Below are 19,031 nucleotides of genomic sequence, written 5' to 3'. Positions count from 1 at the left end.
CCAGAAATACTTAAACGGAACCTCAATTCCATCATGGTTTCTAGAGGACAACAATGCTACGAGTGATAGCGATAAACCTGCAATTGATATGGAGAGATTAAACAGACTACTTAGCGACATGGAAAAGGATTTTTATAAACTTAAACGGCTCCAAACTCAACGAATTCATTTTGAATTTTGTTTGCAAAATAACATAATACCACGTGGACTAAGAGTTTTTTCGATGCCAAGCCAAGGACATGAATACCCTGAATTGCTTGCATTATGGCAACGTATCAATATTGATACAAGCCGTAAGTACTTAAAACTTTTAATTGACTTTTTTCTACCCGAAGAAAAAGTACTAACAGACAATATAAATGCTAAGCAAACAGAACTTTTTAATAATTTCTCAGAAAACACTGTTAATGCACTTTTTGATAATATGTTAGACTGTGTGTCAGCTTATGAGCATAAATTATTTCAACAGAAGAAATCTAAAGTGTCTAGAGATTTTAGAGATTTTAAAACAGGTAATATTTTCACTTGGCCCAGGAACACTTCCAATATTAATAATGTTATTAGAAATGGGCAAACCGTTGAACATGTTAATGAAAGAATACTTGTTGATACTAACCCAAATACAGTCAATGGTAATGATATGATGCATAGTCATGTGAATCTTAATAGAATTACCAGTAATACTGTACAGCATTATAATGAAATCAAAGGAACCAGTTCTAATAATTCTCTTAATAGAAATGTTTGTGTAATTACTGATAATACTGTGAAAAATGTGGAAAATACAGCTGATGTGGTCGAAAAATCTAGGTCAGACAGTCATTCAATGGCCATACCAGACAGCAATATAACATCTCATAATGAATTAGAGAACATCTGTAATGATTCATCAGATGTCATACATCTAACACATTCAAGTGACACTAATAACCAAAATTTATATCCGAAGGTTAGTGTCACTAATGGCAGCATTAATGGCAAGATTCCTATAACACCAGTAGTGAGACCAAAAATAAGAGATAATGTTAATGTTACAGAAACAGGAACCAACTTGTCTTTCCCTTTAGCCATACGTCAGGACAGGGGCCCAAGGAGGGCCCATTCAATGAGCAGAGGGAGGCAAAAAAGAAAGATATCAGGGGAAACTCATACTACCCTGAAGAAAATGTGGAACAGCAACCGTTAGGATTAATTTTTAACTTATCTAGTCTTGAACTGACAAAGGATGATGTTGAGCTTTTAAACAAAGGTTTGAATTTCATACTACATACTAACAGTAGTATTATTGATACAGTCACAGATCTTAAAGTTTTTTGTCGAAACGTAATGCTGAAATATATATTTGATTCAAAAGATGAAGTTAAAACACATAATACCTGCACTAATAGTAATAATACCAGGCCTTTTATTTTTAAAAATTTAAGTGACTTTATACCATGTAACCATCCTTTGATTGAAGCCTATTTTAAAGTCACTGAAGATGAACTTCAGAAATTTTACAATAATAAAAAACAATATGAAATAAGGAATAAGAAAAGATTTGATAATTTAAATTTCAATGAAAGAACTAGTTTGAATAAATTAAAAAAATATTCAAATATTACAATCAGACCAGCGGACAAAGGATCTGGAATTGTGATTTTAAACATTGAACATTACATACAGAAAATGAAACTTATGCTTCAAGATAAATTCTATGTCAATGAAAATATGGAATCTGTCAATAACATGTGCATTTATGTATATAATACCTTATTAGACATCCACAAAAGCGGCCTGATTAATAAAGATTTATATGAATACTTATATATACAAACATCATACAGGGTCTACCAAAAATTCATAAAAATCATACTGACCCACCAATGAGACTGATAGTCTCAGGAAAAGGATGGGTGACAGAACATATTTCAGTTTTTATTGAAAAACATTTAAGGTGCATTTTAGATACTAATTCTCATGTATTACGTGATTCAAAGCAATTTTTAATTGACTTACATGATAATCTAAAAGATTGTACATCTACAGAAGATTTAATATTGGTAACATTAGACATACAATCACTTTTTACAGTAATTCCTAATGAATTAGGATTGACCTATGTTACTTCATATCTTAAGAATCACAGTGAATATTCTGATATTTTAATTGATCTAATAATACACTTTTTAGAGTTAGTTTTAGAAAATAATGTATTCATGTTTGATAATGATATTTATAGGCAATGTGATGGCGTAGCTATGGGCACCCCATGTGCCAATAGCTACGCCAACATGTTTTTGGCACATTGGGAGGAAGTAGTACTCTTCGAGGATTTGTTATTTAAATCTAATGTTAAATTTTACAGGCGCTTTGTGGATGATTTATTTATTTTATGGGATGGTACTTTAAATGATCTAAAAAAATTTTTTATGGCCATTAATAACATGAATGATTGTCTAAAATTCACAGCACAATGGAATACAAACAAGATTGAATTTCTAGACCTTTTCATTGAGAAACTACCATGTGTAGCTATAAATACAGGAATCTATAGGAAAAGTTGCCACCGGAACATGCTCTTATTCAGAACCAGCATGCACCCAACATATGTTTTCAAAAACATTATGAAGGGGCAGGCTCTACGAATGTCTAGGATGAATGCAAATGAAATGGGTCTAGACAGAGATTTAAATGTTTTAAAAAATAATTTATTAGAAAGAGGATACAAACCCAATGAAATAGCTGAACATTTAGAGATAACAACAGCTACACGTGCAACTAAAGGTGCTCCTTATTTTGGACCTACCATTACAGAAAGCCAGACCAATACTACAATTTCACATAAAGTTAAATTTTCCACCTTCTTTACCAGGGATAACAATGAAATTAAATATATTATTAATAAATATTGGGATATCCTAATGACTGATGATGAAATTAATAACATAGTGGGTGAGAAACCGATGTTCCTATATAGAAATAAAAGGAATCTTAAAAGGCTACTATGTTACAATATAAGTAAAAAAGATATACAACCAGAAAGCCTCACTAAACCATGTGGACATTGTAACTTTTGCCCATTAATTAACACTGACCCCAGGTTTATACATCCAGACTTGAACAAAGAATTTTACCTCACTGCTGATGCTAATTGCATGACTTGCCATGTGGTATATTTAGCAGTATGTACTATCTGCTCATCATTCTACGTAGGCAAAACTAATCGTTGCCTACGAGATAGAATAAGAGAACATTGCTATAACATTAAAAAGAAAAATATTAATAATGCTTTAGCTAAGCACATAGTGCCAGCAGATGAATCCCACGCATTCACATTTAGAGTCTTAGAAGTGGTAACACCAAATGTAAGGGGAGGAAATGTGAGGTGCTATACAGAAGGGAAGGAAAGTGGTTGGATTATTTCACTTAGAGCAGACAAAGGTCATGGTTTAAATGAAAGGGCATCAATTAAGCCCTACCTTAGACAAAGTAGACACATCAAATAACAGTATATCATATATATAGTTGTATTTTTACTCTCATTTCATTTTTACTTTTACTTTTAATTTTCTACCACCAATAACATTATTGTCACTCCTTACATATATATGTTCAGCAGGAGAGCAGTATTTATTTATTTATTTAATTATTTATTATTATACCCACATCTATACACCATAGTTTACAATCATACATATATATGTCCAGCAGTAGAGTAGTTTTTATTCATTATTTATTCATTCATTATACCCACACATTTATATACAACAGTCTACAATCACACATCTATTCATATTCATATTTATATTTTTATATTTACATACATTCATATATCTATATACTACAGCTTACATTTATACATATATATTTATGTTTATATTTATATTTATATTTAGATCGATATTTACATTCATATTTATATTTATATACATTCATAAATTGATTTTCATATTTATATTTATTTATATACATTCATATTCATTGTTCACACACACATACACCTACATATTTATAAGTGTACAAATATTCTACACACACATATACACATTTACATCTTGAATACATTTCATCATTTTAAATATATATTATATATATTTCATATATACATATTTTGTTTTATGTTTATATACACAGCATCTTTTCATTCACATATAATTTTCATGCATTCTTCATTAATTATGCTTTTTACAACATCATAATTTTCCCTATATACACACATATATATATATACTGTTCATATATTTGTTATCTTATTTCATTTCATCTCATCCATTTATATATCATATTTACCACTAATCTTTACATCTTGAGCACTTTCAGTTCATTTTATACAGCATTTGTATCAAATTAGTTTAGTAAACATCAATTTAGATGTTCGTCATTATAATGTCTCAACGCAACATGTTACATGACTTTTTTTATTAAAATGTTTCAGGTCATTTAATGTTGATATATTCTGTAAGAATTTACGTGATTCCTGATTGTATTTTATAACCCCAGTTCATCTAATTGGTTTTAATTGTTTTAATTGTTTTAATTATCCTATTTACGTAAAGCTATGAAGACTATATAAGGTGATGAAATAATTCAATGTTTGTAGGATCTGAAGAAGCTAACCTAGCGAAAGCGCTTATCCCTGCTTTTATTTATTATTTTTTGTTTGTTACATATAAATAAAAGGATTAGACTGAATATTAACTGGACTTGGCTGCCTGAATAATAGAAACTTGAGATTTGTGGTATAATTCTCGTTCTTCGCAGCAGTACCTATATATTTCTGTTATTACTCTTACTCATCTGGTACCAGTGCGTTTATCAGTTGGACTGTTATATATACTTCCATAATTATGTGTTCTACCATTCCATGTCATAATCTCATCTATTTAGTGTTCATGCAGCTGTGCTGCAGTGCTACAAAGCAGCATTGTATGGATGACTGCAGATGGAGGCTCTAAGCTATAAAAGATGTTACAAGACTCAAAGTGGGATCAACCAATTAGAAAAACTGTATGTGAGAAAATTTAATGAATCAATTGCTCATAGATCATATATAAACATACAACTACATGACATTATAAATCTATGCAAGTTACTCAGAGCTGTGTATTAACAATCCTACTTGTAACATATCCTCTTTTCAAGCCTTTGTCATATTTCTACTGTCTACCTTTCCCTTCAAAACAATATTATCTAATAAGTTAATTAAAAATTTACAGTGATTAATTTGTATTAACCTATAAGGCCTATTTGCCATAGCAAACCATTTCAGAAAACATCAGTAAGCTTGTTAAATGACCTGCTCACAATCACCCAACATTCAAAAGGCCACAAAACTTAAACCTGTCTAAGAGATACAGCAGGTACACAGCTCACTACTTTACATATGCTACAGTCTAACAATTTCCACCATTATGTTTCAGAAAATTAACCTCTTAAATCAAATAAACTGATACTATAAAATTATGTAACTCTAGATCTCAGGAACTGTAAATGCAAAAAGTACAGGATTACAGTAGCATTAATACTTCCAAAAAAATTACCTGCAAGTGCTGGTCAGGCACCACCACAGGACCACACCTTGTCAGCTCAGCACAGGCTCCCTGACAGTACCGATGAGGGTCATGTTTCTTCCGTAAATATTGATTTGTTGCACACTGCCTTCGATCAGGGAAAAAGTGAAACATAAATCACTCAACAAAAGAATATTAGACAAGTATTTACAGTATACACACGATTTTGCTTCCGTCGATGTGATTGAGACAGACACATTCAGGTTTTGACAATACAAGCTCAAGACTGATGCCTATAAAGCACTGTTTTATACAAGTTTTCAGCATGTCAGAATGTTTTAAATATAGACTTGCTAAGCAACTTTCTGATTTAAATAATAAACTAGTATCTATCCATCCATACCCACACAAAACATTTTCCATGCCTCCATAGTTAAGATACGTTTTACAGACAGATGGAAACCAACTTAATGCAATGTAACAATAATAAAAATGTGATTAATGGCAAACAAGGAAGCTAACACCTCAACATGATTAGTAGTATAGAGGTTTTGTCCTAGCACCTCCAGCATTCAATCACAACAACTCTACCTGGGGAAAGGCTTGGGACTGCAGCAATTGCAATTTGGGATCAAGATCATCAAGAAAAGCACAACCCCCTCTAGCAAAGCCTACAGGTGTTTGGAAGTAATCATTTGCAAAGGGATCATCACATTGCACCACAAAATTTCCAGGAGTTGGATGGTGTTAGGAAAACATCTCCTAATCCTTGATGGCCACAGTCCCCAATTCTCATTCCCATTTCCCTGCTGTCACAGATGTACAAACATTAAATGAATTAATCAAGGAAAATAGAATTGATGGACAAGGGATCAAAAAAGGAAGAAAAAATAGCATAAAAAGTAGCTAGTACTCTCATCCAGCAAATACAAAAAAGTTAATGAAAACAGGTTTTGAATTATTGTTTTAAAGTTTCACATGTCATGAAACCACAGCTCTAACTTCATGCATACACAAGAAAAGCACAGTTGTGCAAGTCCTTCTTTCATGCAACAGTAGATGTTCGAATTTCATATTGCCTCAGTGGCATGAGTTCTATGCCTGTGTCCACAATGACAGCTTTCTAGAGCTCAGAATTCCCTCTTCTGACCCCCTAAAAATAGCAGATTAGCTAAGCCCCTCCCATCAGGGAAAGCCTTATCCCTCTCAAAGAAAGTCAGTTGTTCAGGCTTTTAGTGCTATGCAGAAAGAACCAAGTAGGACCAGAAGCAAGAATTCCCTGAAACCAACCACATTCACAGCCAAAAAATAATCACCACAAATAATCAAATCCAACAAGCAACACAACAAGGTTGGATACAATCGAATCATATATAAAATAAGGGGATGGTGGGTGGATGCTGCCACTGAAGCAGTGTGAAACTTGAACATCTACAGCTGCATGTATATAGGACTTGTGCATACAAGGGTAGATTCCCAAAGCCACCTGGGAGGAGAAAGGATAAGGATCCAGGAGCCCCTATAAAATGGTCCTCACAAAGCCTGCTCTGGAATTCAAGAAATAATCCAGTCTGTAGTGCTTTGGAAAGGTATGAAGACAGGATCAGTTTGTTTCCTCTAGAATGCTTCCAGACTCCACTCCTTTCCAGTTTACTACAGAAGAGGATAAGTCTCTGGTGCAATCTGCCTTGACCTTGCCTGGAATAGAACTACCATGGTGAGAGTAACAAAAAAACAATAGCTGATGACTAGCAACACGCAATAATTAGCTTATAGAGATGATGACCCTTCTTAGCACCAGAACAGGAAATAAACAGCTGTTCTGCTTTCCTGAAGAGCTTAGTTCTATCAAGGTAGAGCTACCTGTGCACAACTGTGGTATACAAAATCTTCTATCCCTTGTTTTTAAGTTCTGGAAAGAAAACTGTGAGACTGATGGCTTGATTCAGGGTAAGTTCAAAAACAACTTTTGGCATGAAAGATTATTACTGCATACAACTCCATCCTTATGGAAAATCAGTTATGGTTAGCCAACCATGACAGCTTGCAGCTCAGAAGCTCATTTTGCAGATATCAGAGCAATAAGCAAAACAGTTTTCCATGGAATCAACTTTAAATACGCCTGAAAGGAGATAAGGTCAATTTTTCAAGAAAAAAGTTGAGAACTCAAGGAGGAGGAATCTGCTTTCAAGGGGGTCTCAAGTGCAAAACTCCTTTCATAACCTGTTTGACTACAAAAACAACAAAAGAGGGGCTCCATGGTCAGAAATGCTGAGATGGCTGCAAGATGCACCTTGACAGATGCATAAGATAAGCCATTATTGAATAGCTCACACAAATATTTCAAAACCAGAGGGGTAGACATGTTAACGGGCCCTCTGTTCTCAGTTAGGTGCCATCTAGAAAACCTGTTCCACTTGTAAACATAAGAGTTTCTAGTTGTAGGTTTTCTTGCCTCCTTCAATACCTGATGCTCATCCTCAAGGAACAAGTGCCTAAAAGGTATAAAGATAGAATCATCTAGGCTATCAGTTGCAATTGCTCTAAGCTGGGGTGCACCAGTCAACCCTGACACTGTGTAAGCAGATCCAGAGCGTGAGAAACCTTGTGATAACTTCCCTTGGCCAAAGCCATTAAATGGGAGAACCAACTCTGCCTGGTACAAATGGAGGTCATCACAATGATCTTTGGTAATTCTTTCTGAATCTTCAAAAGTACATTTGGTGTCAGTGGAAAGAGTGGAAATGTATAAGAGAAAGTACAGTTGTGTACCTACCATAAATGTAGATGTTCGAGTGTATTCACTGTTGCAGTCATTACAATTGGGTTATCCTGCTGGCAGGCTACCCGCAGTCGGCCCTAGTTCCAAAGTCTAGGTCCGGCGTTGGTTGCTGTCGCCTCCTCCCGGACGTCAGTGCACCTCGGGTATAAAAGATGCAGCCGATGCCATTTTCTTCAGTTTTTCTTGCCCCAGATGTCAGGTGCCCCTAAAATGGTAGGCTAAATTATGCCAATAAGCAGGCATATACAAAAATCAACTTTTCCTTCGTCTACAAGCAAATACACCACATAGGTTGTACAGAATAGAGAAGTACAGATAAGTCCCAGCAAGGTAAAAGGGGGATGGTGGGAGGGTAACCTGGACTGCAACAGTGAATACACTCGAACATCTACATTTATGGTAGGTACACAACTGTACTATGTTCATCGTGTTTCACTGTTGCAGTCATTACAATTGGGTTGAATCCCAAAGCTAAGGTTGGGAGGCTGGTGCTAAATAGGATTAGGAGAGGCTATCAGGCCCTGCAGAACTGCAGTGGCAAAGCCTGCCCTGAACTTAGAGTAGAGAGGTAAGTGATAGTGCTTTGTAAAAGTATGCACTGAACTCCAAGTTGCAATACTTAACTGAGATGCTGGATAAAGGCCTTTCCTTTTCATCAATTGAAAGTCATGCCTCTGCCTCTAAGATGTCTTTGGTTGGTACTCCTCTGAGGAAGGCTGCTGAAGTGGCTGCTGCTCTGGTTGAATGTGGCCTAATGCCCTTAGGCACTGATTTGCCATGCTGTGAATAGCAGAAACGAATGCAGTGGCCTATCCACTTTGAAATAGTCTGTTTTGAGATAGGCTTTCCTTGTGATCCTGCAGCATATGCTACTAGAAGTTGTTCTGTCTTTCTGAAAGCTTTGGTTCTGTCCAAGTAGAAGCATAGCTGCCTGTGAATGTCCAAAGAATGCAGAAGTCTCACACCCTTATTCTGTGGGTTTGGATAAAAAGTAGGCAAATGAATTGTTTGGTTAAGGGCCACAGTAGACACTACCTTAGGTATAAATGGAGGGTTTTGTCCTTAGAGAAACCCTGCCAGGATGGAAAATGATAAAAGGTTCCACAGCTAAGAGTGCCTGTAACTCTGAGACTCATCTAGCGGAGGTAATTGCTAGAAGCAGAGCTGTTTTCCAGGATAAGAATTTTATATCAGCTGCAGAAGCTGGCTCAAACGGAGGCAGTGTGAGTTTTTCCAAGACATAGTTGAGGTCCCATGCAGGTATTGGTGCTCTCCTTGGAGGGCTTATGTTTCTGGCCCCTCTGAGATACCGCCTTAGTAATGAATGAGAAAAAATAGGTGGTTCTGTATTGTAATGAGCTAAAATGGCAGAGGCATGACTTTCAATTGATGAAAAGGAAAGGCCTTTATCCAGCATCTCAGTTAAGTATTGCAAAATCTGAGGAATATTTGGAACAGTCGTGTCAATACGTTGTGCCTGGTTCCAAGCACAGAATCTCTTCCATTTTTCTGCATAAGATTTTCTGGTGCTAGGCCTCCGGGCCTCCAAAATAACATCCATCACTGCTTTAGAGAGAGGTGCATCTTGAATGGCTACATTATTTGCCATGCTGCCAGGTTTAAGGTCCTGAGTTGGCTGTGCAGCATCATACTGTCTTGTTGGGTCAATAAGTGAGGAATTTGAGGTAATGTCCAAGCTGGGTATTGAGACAAGCTCTTTAGGATTGGGTACCAGTGCTGGCGGGTCCAGTCTGGGGCAATCAGTATCATTTTTGGCTTATCTTGTCTGACCTTGAGGAGTACCTTGGGGAGGAGAGGCAGAGAAGGAAAGGCATATACTGTTAGGTTTTTCCAGCTGAAAGATAGAGCATCCACTTTCCATGCTTGCTTGTGTTAAGTCCTTGTGCAGAATCTCTTTAGTTGGCAGTTGTGAGGGGAGGCAAATAGGTCTATCTCCGGGCACCCCCAGTTCCTTGTTATCATGCTGAAGACTTGCGGATCCAATTTCCACTCGTGGGGATCCAATTATGTTTCTGCTTAGTTTGTCTGCCAGAGTATTTATCCTTCTTGGCAGGAATTGTGCCTGCAGATGTACTTGGTAAGTCAAGGCTGTGTCACACAAGTTCATGGCTAGTCTGCTGAGGGGGTAGGAATGCGTGCCCCCCTGCTTGTTTATGTACCACATGACTGTAGTATTGTCCGTCTTTATCAGTAGTTGTCCTGGATGAAGTATATCCTTGAAGGCTGTCAGGGTATTCTGAACAGCTAGCATCTCTTTTTGATTGATATGTAGATGCGGACCATGTGCCCTGAATGCATCTTCCTGCCATATGGGCCCCCCAGGCATAATCTGATGCATCTGTTGTCAATGTCTGCCTGGCTGTGGGTAAGGCGAATGGCGGTCCCCATGTTGAGGTGACAGGCTTTTGCCCACCATTGAAACTCCTTTTGCAGGCAGGGAATGAGGGTAATTATTGTTTCCAGGCTGTGGCAATGTTGAGTCCAAACACTTTTTAGATACCACTGAAGTTTCCTCATATGCAGTCTTGCATATGGAATTAGTAGTATGCAGGACACCATGAAGCCCAAAGCCTGCAGAATTTTTCTTGCAGATAACTGGGTCTTTGTTGCCAACATTTTGAAATAAGTAGTCAATTGTCTGTGTTTGTCTGGCATGAGATAAGCCATCTAGGCAGTTGTATTTAAGCTTGCACCCAGGAATATTATCTCTTGAGAGGGTACGAGTTTTGATTTCTTTTCGTTTACTGTGTACCCTAGCCCGGTTAGTAATCTTTTTACAAATGCTAGATGCTGTAGTAGGATGTCCTTGTTCTCTGCTTGAATAAGGCAGTCGTCCAAGTAAGGATATATTTCTATTCCTCTTTGTCTGCAGAATGCAATTACTGGTGTCAGGCATTTTGTGAAGACCCTGGGCGCAGTAGATAAGCCAAAGGGCAGTGCAGAGGATTGGTAGCACATTGAGCCAGCTATAAATCGGAGGTATCTTCTGCATGATTGTCTGATTGGGACATGCAGGTGTGCCTCTTTTAGGTCTAAAGTCACAAGCCAAGCTTTCTTGCCCAGCATAGGCAGAAGCTGCTGCAGAGTTAACATTTTGAATTTTGGAATATCCAGGTATGTGTTTAGAATAGACAGGTCCAGTATTGGTCTCCAGGCTTTGCCCTTTCTGGATACCAAGAATAGCTTTGAGTAAAATCCTTGTCCCTGCTCTTGCTGTGGTACTTGCGGAATGGCTCTCATGTCCATGAGAGATAAAACTTGTTCTTGTGCCTCTGCCAATGGCGGCTGGTGACTTCAAATCAAAGGGGGGCTGCAGGAGACAGCTGAATGTGTGGGGCCAATGGGATGGGGTGTGGCCAGCTAGAAAGGGGAGGGGCTATACTCAAAACCACAAAAACTAGAACTTTAATTAAATATGCTGCCCTGGGTGCCAAACCATCATCATAAGAGTCCAATCAAGACAAAATGAAGTGTAGAACAAAAACAAATATTTAAATGCATTGGCTGCATGACAGCTTACTTAATATCTAGATGGAAACAAAAAGGTTGCAAGGCATAAAAAAATTAATTACTTTTTAAATACATTACTGGAATGCCAGTCAAAGTCAAGTATAAGAAAAACAAGCAGCACTCAACTCAAACCACTTCTCCTTGCACTGCAGTTCTAATTATAATTTATGTTCAGCTTTATAAAAGTATCAAGTAACATGCTGAAAGTAGCAATCTCTGTGATACCCCCAATTGTAAAAATGTTTCTTATCCAAACAAGACCTGCTGCCTGACAAAAACTATCTACTTGTTTCATGGGGAAAACATGTTCAAAGTAAAAAATGAACAGCAAACAAGAAGCAAGCTCAAGATAAATTGCTTAAAAAATTACTGCACAGGTTATGGACCACACATGATAGATTGGCATTCTGCTTAGTTTACGGGTAAAGCCTGTAAAGATGACTGCAAGTCTCCAACAAAGATAATGAGCTTCTAGTTGCTTCAGGATTTACTTCTTAAAATACTGTAATTCTGTACTTTATTACAAATACCGTCATCTGCATTTCAATACCCAAGGTTTATACGTTATCTAGTTATGTAAGTATTCTCTGCATGGCAACAACAAAAAGGCTTTCAATGTTGGTAATTCTTTAACAGTATGGTTATTAAAGCTTACTTGCATCTTACAATCTCAGACAAGCTTACCTGATGGTCATGAAAGCATTGCTACTCAAACACAGAGCAACAGGCACTTTCTGAATAATAAGAAGCATAAATCAACAGTATAAAAATATGACAGAAAACCAGAACATTCTGCAAAATCAAGCAAGGACAGATGAAAAGCCACTGTAGTACTTGTCTACCTTGGATGGTGGGATACTCTGCACACTTACACTGTATAACTGCTCCTTGCCTTGCTTGGACACATCCAGAGTCACTACATGGGGGGAGTGGGGTGCAGCAAGTATGTCACAATTTGAAATGTCTCTGGCTGACTGTGATGGCCCTGACACATTTGTCATACCTCAACCTCAGAGCTAGAAATCTGGACAAAGCCATACACAGAAGTGGGACAAATGCCTAAAACTAAGGACAATATTTAAATATTGCTCTTATAAACTTTCTAATAGAATAGTAGGTCTTGCATTAGTATGAATTTTCTGAAGGGTATGAAATCTGAAACTCAAATTTCTGTCATTATTTTCTAACTTCAATAATTAATGATTTGCCTCTAATTTGCCAGTAAAACACAATTTTATGAAAAATGGACCAAAAATGTGATGCAAAAATATAAAGTAGCCACACAATACAGCTGGGAACCTGTCAAAGAAAGGACACTTTTTAATATTACTACTGTTAACTTGAGCAGCTCACAAAGTAAATTAATCTACAAGCATTTCTGAAATAATCTATAACTCAGATTATTACAGTTACTTATTAATTGTAAACATTCCATGTTTTCTTCCAAAATTGCCATTTTGTGAAGGGATTATTAGAGGGAGAGCAACATTTTGAGCCAAATTGGGGACAGTTGAGAGGTTTGGATATGCCTAATTCTATAAAGCAATTTATTTGCACGTACCTCTCAACTTGTTAACGCAGGAAATCTGAACAAGGCCAAATACAAACAGTACAAAATATTGCTCTTGTATAAACTAAGTTGATAGAATAACAGGTCTTGTTTTAGCATGCATTTTCTGAAGGTTATGAAGTCTGAAACTCAATGTCTGTCATTATTTAGTAACTTAATTCCTGAATGATTTGCTAGAAAACCACACATGTTATGAGGAACAAACCAAAAATAAGAAGCAAAAATCTATTCATTCTGTGAAAATCTGGACAGTTGAAACATATAGTTCAGCCAGGGCTGTCTTTGAGTTTGCCGCCCTTCCCCTTCACAAAATCATGGTCGAATGGAGCCTCCCCCTGCAGCCATTCCAATGTCCCACTACTTGTCTATTTCGCCCCATTTACCCATAAACTCTGTAATGTGCATACTGCTTTACTTCTACAATGATTTAAATGTCATTTGAAAGTTTTATTTTGCATTTTACAGCACAAACATTAAGACATCTGCTAAACAATGCAATGCAGTCTCACAATGAAAACAGGCTTAGCATTAAAACTTCTCTGCCCTTGAAACTCACATTCATTGAAACAGCATTGAAATCCACATTCAAGAAAATACATTTGGCCAGTATAAAGATTAACTTTGGTCTGTTTTCAAATTATAGGCCCCTTGCATATAAGACATACATGTGTTGTGTGATACGGTTTACCTTTATAAAACCGAATCACAGTGGTGCGATTGCTCATATGAGCGAATTGTAACCACGAAAGTCACAACAGCGACAATTCCATATGTTCGAAAATCAGCAAATCGAAAAGCAGATTCACTGATTTTTTAACATAAATATCGAAAGAAAAACGAAGTGTAAAGCAGGGCAAGCCCCTATGTGGGGACTGCACCCCCCACACCCTCTACTTTAATATTCTAACTCCAAGATCGCACCACAGTGGGGAAAGAAACCATTTTCCGATCCCCACTACAGTGCAATCCACCCCAAAATGTTGAATGTGCACTGAGCGAATGTCACTGTGCATTCGCTCATTGCACATTCTAACCTTTTTCCGTTCGGCGTTTGCATACTTTACACACTGCCTTTCGAACAATTGATGTTCGACCGTGTGCAATACACACACATGAAGGTAAACTGTGTGATACACCTTCCTGATTGTTTTAAATTATATTCCTTGTATAATACAGTACAGTTATTAGAGGGTGTTATAAATGTATTGTTTTGAACATTTTTTCCAGTAAACAATGAAACAAAATGCATACACCAATAATGACAAAACTGCCCAATTGAGAACATTTCCATCATAAAAGTCTACTCAAACTTCTACAATCCACCAGTATCACTAAACATGCACAATCTCTGCAGAAGTAAAAGTCATCTATAAAATTCCATCTTAAAGTGATATGTAAGTAATAAAGAGGTTGGTGCTAGCAAACAACTTTATATTTCATTGTTTCATTTACAAATAAAGTGCCTACATCTTCGCCAAAGACATTCTCAGTACAGCAGCACCCACCCCCTGCGGGAGTAGAAACCACAGCCTTCTGCATCAAAAGCAAGTACACTACCTGTTGTGCTATTAATGTAGACTTATAAGCAGCACTAAACTTCTCTTCTCCTGCAGCTCTCAGCTCCTTGTAAAATCTACTCAACACTCAACTGTATCTTTCAACTTCACAGCACAAGAAATCTGGAAAAAGTCAAATTTTATTGGGGCGAGACAAAAGCCCAAAAACTAGGGACACATTTTAAACATTGCTATACCTGCGGTGGTGGTGCTGCAGTAGCGTTGTTGCCTCACAGTAAGACGCTGTCCGGTTCGACTCTCAGCTAGAGCGTCTTCTGCATGGAGACATGCATGAATGGGCGTACCTTCGTTGAAGGTTGTGCATCAGGGCTGGTAACCCAGCATGTAAAAATCAACTACCAATCATTAGCAGACTGGAGTTTCTGCTGTGTCGACCCCTAACCGGGAAAAGCCGAAAGACACAACAACAACAACCAGTTTAACAGTCCTGTCAGTTGCAGCAGATGGTTGGTTTTCCCATTTTTTTGTAGCACTGATATCTGCACCCTTAATTGATGTAATATGGCAAAAATAACTCTCTTCTTGATGCACACATTCAATAAATTAATTTCTATCATGGTAATTGAAATGAGATTAACAATGTGTTATGCACTAGAGACATGCAGACTCTTTGTTAATGATTTCAGTTATTTAAGTAAAAAATGTGAAAAAACTCTAAACTTAATTTCACAGCCTTTCAACTTTACAGATTTTTTCTAACTACCCATTATGAGCTACAGCAATCAATATATCCTAAAGAAACTAATTCCTCTGACTGTCTCCAAAACACATTGCTAGAGAGGATAGACTGAAGAGCTAGTGAGCCTGAGGTCAAAGGATGGGCATATAAATAAGAAAGATTGGGTTTAAATGAAAAATGATTTCACTAACATTCGTTTAACATATTTAATGATCAGAAAAGTCAAATATAGTAGTCTGAGTAAGCATTCCCTCCTTAACAGCTTTATAAACCTTAGAAATTAATTACCAGGTCACAAGGATATAACTCCTCATGTATCCTAAAGTAAGTACATAACTACTTCTGAATTATTTCTCAATGTACAACAAAGATTAGTACACAGCAAAACATTTGCAATGCAGTTGGCATAGCAAAATCAGTTTCATGTAAAATCTCACTTATTGCCATTTTGGGCACACACTAGGATTGGCAAGTTATCTTCTTCCTTGTCTTTTTACCACATCCAGTCTGTCAAAATACTAGCAGGGCCACGGAGAGAGCTCTGTGATCAATGACAATTATCTAGTTTTAGGTCATTGAAAATAATAGACATATTTAACAAACAGCAGCAATCACACTAACAATGAATTAATCAAACTATACTGACCATAAGAAAAACTGAACTATATCATACATTCGCATTAAAAGTAGAGGAAGATTAATATCAACAGTTACTGAAAGGTAACACCACCACGTAGTATGACGTAAGCAAGTAGAAGAACATAGGAAAATATTATATCATCATTTGATATATGAATCTGAAAGTGTGGCCATGGTATTTTAAATTTCTTCGTGATTTACAGAGCTAATCAACAACACACCCACTGAACTGCGTCAAATGTTCAAACATTAAGAGTAGAAGAAAACTCCAAATATCACTCCAGGCTCCACAGGCTATTTACTCTAGAAAGCAGTCAGAAATACACTAACACTAAACTGGAAGAATAAGTAAAACATTTCTTTGGTTACTCTTCTTTTCTCTACAGCCACTTAAGTCGAGCAAAAACGAGATCGATAAACAAAACCCTTCTGTTGTGTGGTCAGGTCCACTTTGTGGGGTAGCTTGTGGTGACTGCCCCAGGCTCTGAGATAAGAGAAAGAGTAACCAAATGGTGCCTTTGCTAAAAAGGGAGTCACCAGTAGAAGTTTTGATTTTTCTTTTTGTATTTCATTTAGTAAAACTTTCATAGCAGAAATAGTGGAGGAAAGGCATAAAAAACACTGGAAAGACATTGCATCTGTCCTCCAAGCCTGGGGACGGAGTCTTTAAGCAAAAAAGAGGAAGCTGTTTTTTTTTTTCCTTCTTTGAGACAAGTCTATCTGTGGTGTAACCCACTTGTGGTCTATGTCTAGGAAGACCTGTTTGTTGAGCATCCATCTGTGGGAGTCCTTGATAGACCTGCTGAGGGAGTCAGGACACTGCCCTGGGACTAAATGTACATTGGTTGAAGGAACATGATCACCTTGACAACCAGGGCTCCAACCAATCTGAGCCAATCTGCCCAACTGAAGGGATCTTGTTCCACCTTGCTTGTTTATGTAACGCATGCCTGTTGTGCAGTTTGTGAATACTTAGAGATCCTGGTTTCCAGAGATGGGAGAAGACTTGCAGGGTGTGAATGGGAGCCCTCACCTCTCTCAGGTTGATGTGCTCTGCCTTGAGGTTGGGTTGACAGCAACCCTAAATCTTGTAAGTCCTTGTCCATGCCCCCCAAGCCTCATTGGTGTCTATGTGTAGCTCTTGACTTTCAGTTTGCATCTTGAAGCATATGCCTAACTGATGTTCACCTGTGTCGCCCACCAAAGGTTCGCACTCTTGAGACAAGATATGAGACAGATCTGTGTGTCCAGAGGTGAATGTGTAGTGACTATACATTTTTTTAAGTACCACTGTATCTTGCTCATATCCAACTGGGCTAGGGGGAAGTACTGGGATGCCTGCCCTATGTAATCTAGTGTGTTGAGAATCTCCCTTGCCAAGCAGACCTGGAGAGATAAGAAGATAAGTGAGAATGGAAGTAAATTGTGAGGTTCTGCAACTTCTCCTGGGCAAGAAAGCCTGCATGTTATGTGTGTCTGTTCTGCAACCTAAGAGTGGGCTGAGGGAAAGGCTTTTTGAAACTGACAGTGAACCCTAGCTGCAAGAGGAAGGTAAGGATGAACCTGAGGATCAACAACAGGATCAGAGGCGATGAAGCCTGGATCAGCAAATTGCCTAGGTATGGGAATATTTGTACTCTGAGTTTTGCAAAAGGCTATAAATGGAGGTAGACACTTTATGAAAACTATAGGCAGCAGTAGAAAGCCCAAAGGATAAAGCAGAAAATGGAAAATGTAATGAGCCAGCAAAGAACCTCAGGAATTTCCAACAAGAGAGGTGTGTGGGAATATGCAGGTATGCGTCCCTCAGGTTCAATGATACTAAGAAGGCATGTGGAAGGACAAATTGAAGAAGGGTCTGATAAGAGCATTTTGAATGTAGGTATGTTGAAGGAAGGTATTGAGACCTAAGAAAGGTCCAGTATTGGTCTCCACTGTCCTTTTCTTAGCACCAAGATCAGCCTGGAGTACAACCCTCTTCTTGCGAACTGAGGAGGAACTAGCTATATAGTGCCTTGGGAAATAAAGTCCTGTTGGATGGGCAGGAGAAGATGCAGCTGATTGTGTGGAGGTTTTGGAATGCCTTTGAAGGGAAGGAGCTCCTTCTCATACATTCATTAACCTTGTTCGATGATAGTGAGTACCCAATTGTCTGTAGTGATTCTTCCCAATCTGTAATAGAAAGACTGAGTCTTTTGGAAAGAGTAAAGGATGGGAAGAAAAGTCTCTCACTGACTTAAGAGTGAAGGAAGGCCTCCCAGATCAGGGGTCCCGTTCAGGTTTTTCTGTAAATCTCTTTCTGGGTGCCTTCTTGTGTTTCGGACAAAAGAAGTGGACTGGGCAGGGTGATTTCTCCTGTATCTGGGCACAGAGGTAAGAAAAATTTGTCTGTAGTCCTTCATCGTTTTACTTTGCTCTTGCAATGTCTTGAATAAATTAGCTGAAAGACAGAAGGTATTTAGCCATCTAGTCTGATAATTAATGGCTCTGAAGGCAGGCTGCAGGAAGCACAGGCCTTTTTTCTCCATCTCAACATGGCCCTACTGCCCTTCTCTGACAGTAGGGCATTAGCATTTGGCAGAAGCATAGGTTTGTCTGAGACTAAGGAAATGGCAGAAAGACCAGCCTTCTTGAAAAGAATCTTAAGTTCATCTTGAATGTTGTAGAATTTGTCAAGCTTCTTAGAGCTGGTGGTTGAGAGTTCAGAGCAGAGGACGTGGATGCAAAGGCATCAAAGAAAGGTCTATAGGCCGGGAGGGAC

At 37.8% G+C, this 19,031-nt stretch overlaps 1 protein-coding gene across 1 annotated transcript in view; it reads right to left on the bottom strand.

The window, feature by feature from the left end:
• The window catches only part of LMLN (leishmanolysin like peptidase), a 2,253,233-nt gene that overhangs the window by 2,001,386 nt on the left and 232,816 nt on the right, over positions 1 to 19,031 (bottom strand). Inside the window, exon 3 of the mRNA XM_044073684.1 lies at positions 5,523 to 5,640. Within this exon, the coding sequence (XP_043929619.1) occupies positions 5,523 to 5,640 (118 nt within the window). The remainder of the gene's footprint in view (positions 1 to 5,522; positions 5,641 to 19,031) is intronic.

Source organism: Protopterus annectens, chromosome 6.part0 (genome assembly GCF_019279795.1).
Source record: "Protopterus annectens isolate FY-2018-M chromosome 6.part0, PAN1.0, whole genome shotgun sequence".
Lineage (NCBI taxonomy): Eukaryota > Metazoa > Chordata > Ceratodontiformes > Protopteridae > Protopterus > Protopterus annectens.
The sequence above is the reverse complement of the archived record's forward strand: the minus strand, read 5'-3'. Positions and strand labels throughout refer to the sequence as shown.